The sequence below is a fragment of the Scylla paramamosain genome, chromosome 45 (assembly GCF_035594125.1).
Source record: "Scylla paramamosain isolate STU-SP2022 chromosome 45, ASM3559412v1, whole genome shotgun sequence".
Taxonomy (NCBI): domain Eukaryota; kingdom Metazoa; phylum Arthropoda; class Malacostraca; order Decapoda; family Portunidae; genus Scylla; species Scylla paramamosain.
Genome location: NC_087195.1, coordinates 9,882,752 through 9,884,671, shown reverse-complemented (window position 1 = coordinate 9,884,671; position 1,920 = coordinate 9,882,752). Strand labels below are relative to the sequence as shown.

Genomic DNA, 1,920 nt, shown 5'->3' with positions numbered 1-1,920 from the left:
TATGTGGCGGTTGCAATCATACCGCTCTTTTAGACAGGGTGGTATCAAAGGCTTTATCTTTCATCAAGTCCTTTCCTCTAACTGTCTTCAGCCTCTCTCTCATCGCTACAGTGTTGCATCTCTTGCTATCTTCTACCGCTATTTTCATGCTAACTGCTCCTCTAGTCTTGGTAAGTAACTTTGCATGCAACTTGCATGCCTCCCCTCCTCCTGCAGCGTCGCTGCACAAGACTTTATTCTTTCTCCCATCCCAATTCTGTCCACCTCTCAAATCCAAGTGTTAACCAGTATTCTCAATCATTCATTCCTTTCTGACTTGAACTCTTTGTATGACTTGAACTCTTTCAAAAGGGAAGTTTCAAGACGCTTATCCTTTAATTTTCGACGTCTGTTTTTGACTCTCGGGGACCGGCACCTCAGTTTGCCTTTATATATATATATATATATATATATATATATATATATATATATATATATATATATATATATATATATATATATATATATATATATATATATATATATATATATATATATATATATATATATATATATATATATATATATATATATATATATACAATAATTTTTTTTATTATGATTTTGTTGTCCTTGCCCAGTACCTCTCATACATAAAAAAAAAAAAAGATAGGCGGCTATTGTCGGGCACACTCATACACACAAACTCTCTCTCTCTCTCTCTCTCTCTCTCTCTCTCTCTCTCTCTCTCTCTCTCTCTCTCTCTCTCTCTCTCTCTCTCTCTCTCTCTCTCTCTTAAATGACATCATAATTATTCATAATGATGGTTTATTGATACTCATAATGTTTACGATGGAATACAAACAAACACAAGTGAAATAATGATGAGCTATAGAGTGTTTCCATTCCACCAGACTTTGCCCAATACTAATGTGATTAATTGTCCCCTAACAACAACAGTAACTACTACTACTACTGCTACTACTACTACTACTACTACTACTACTACTACTACTACTACTACTACTACTACTACTGCTACTACTACTACCAATATTACTAGTACTACTACAATTGTTACTACCTATACAAGTACTACTACAACAACTACTACTACTGTTGCTGCTGCTTCCGTTGTTGTTGTTGCTACCACCACCACCAACCCTACTACTTCTAATGCTAGCTACTTCTACTACTACTATCATTACTACAACTACTATTACTACATATTTGGATAATATTAGTACAACACCAGTTTTATGTCTCGTGAATTTAGAGCAGGAAAGCTGATGAATTAATCAACTGATCATCAAGTCAAGACTTATGAAATTAGTCCACTTGACTGGTCTCTGGCACAGGTGTGGCAATTCATATAGGAGCCACAGGTGTGTGCGCGAAGACGGTATCTGATGCTCAGGGAGAAGCAAGTGGTGGCCATTCCTCACTTCTCCTGCGTCGCTGCCGCCGCCCACTTCACATACAATCTTTGCTGTGTAAAAGCCCAGGATACCAATTTCCTATACGAAATCCAGCTGCAGCTGTCCTGCCTCCACTGTTGAGTCAATGTTGCGTTCAGGTAAATGCAAGATGTGATTGTTACTTCACCAAACCTCTTTAGAAATCTGGAATGTGATGATGTGTACGGAAAGGACTTGATGCAAAAAGCCACACTTGGTCCAAATTGTGAATATACATGTAAAAAAAAACTGTATTTGTATCATAAATCAGTTTTGTTGTAGTCTTTACAGAGATTTTTACTAAATCTTAAAAAAAGAAAAAATAAAGAAATAAAGAAATCTTATAATGTATTGAAAATGAAGAAAACTTTGATGAAACTGAAAGCTTCTCTCATGTTTGTGTGTGTGTGTGTGTGTGTGTATGTGTGTGTGTGTGTGTGTGTGTGTGTGTGTGTGTGTGTGTGTGTGTGTGTGTGTGTGTGTG

General features: G+C 36.4%; 1 protein-coding gene across 1 annotated transcript in view; it reads left to right on the top strand.

Annotated features, from left to right (window-relative positions):
• The first annotated feature begins 1,335 nt into the window (after positions 1-1,335).
• The window catches only part of LOC135094269 (beta-1,3-galactosyltransferase 5-like), a 29,227-nt gene continuing 28,642 nt past the window's right edge, over positions 1,336-1,920 (top strand). The window contains exon 1 of the mRNA XM_063994251.1: positions 1,336-1,555. Within this exon, the coding sequence (XP_063850321.1) occupies positions 1,543-1,555 (13 nt within the window). The 5' untranslated portion in view covers positions 1,336-1,542. The remainder of the gene's footprint in view (positions 1,556-1,920) is intronic.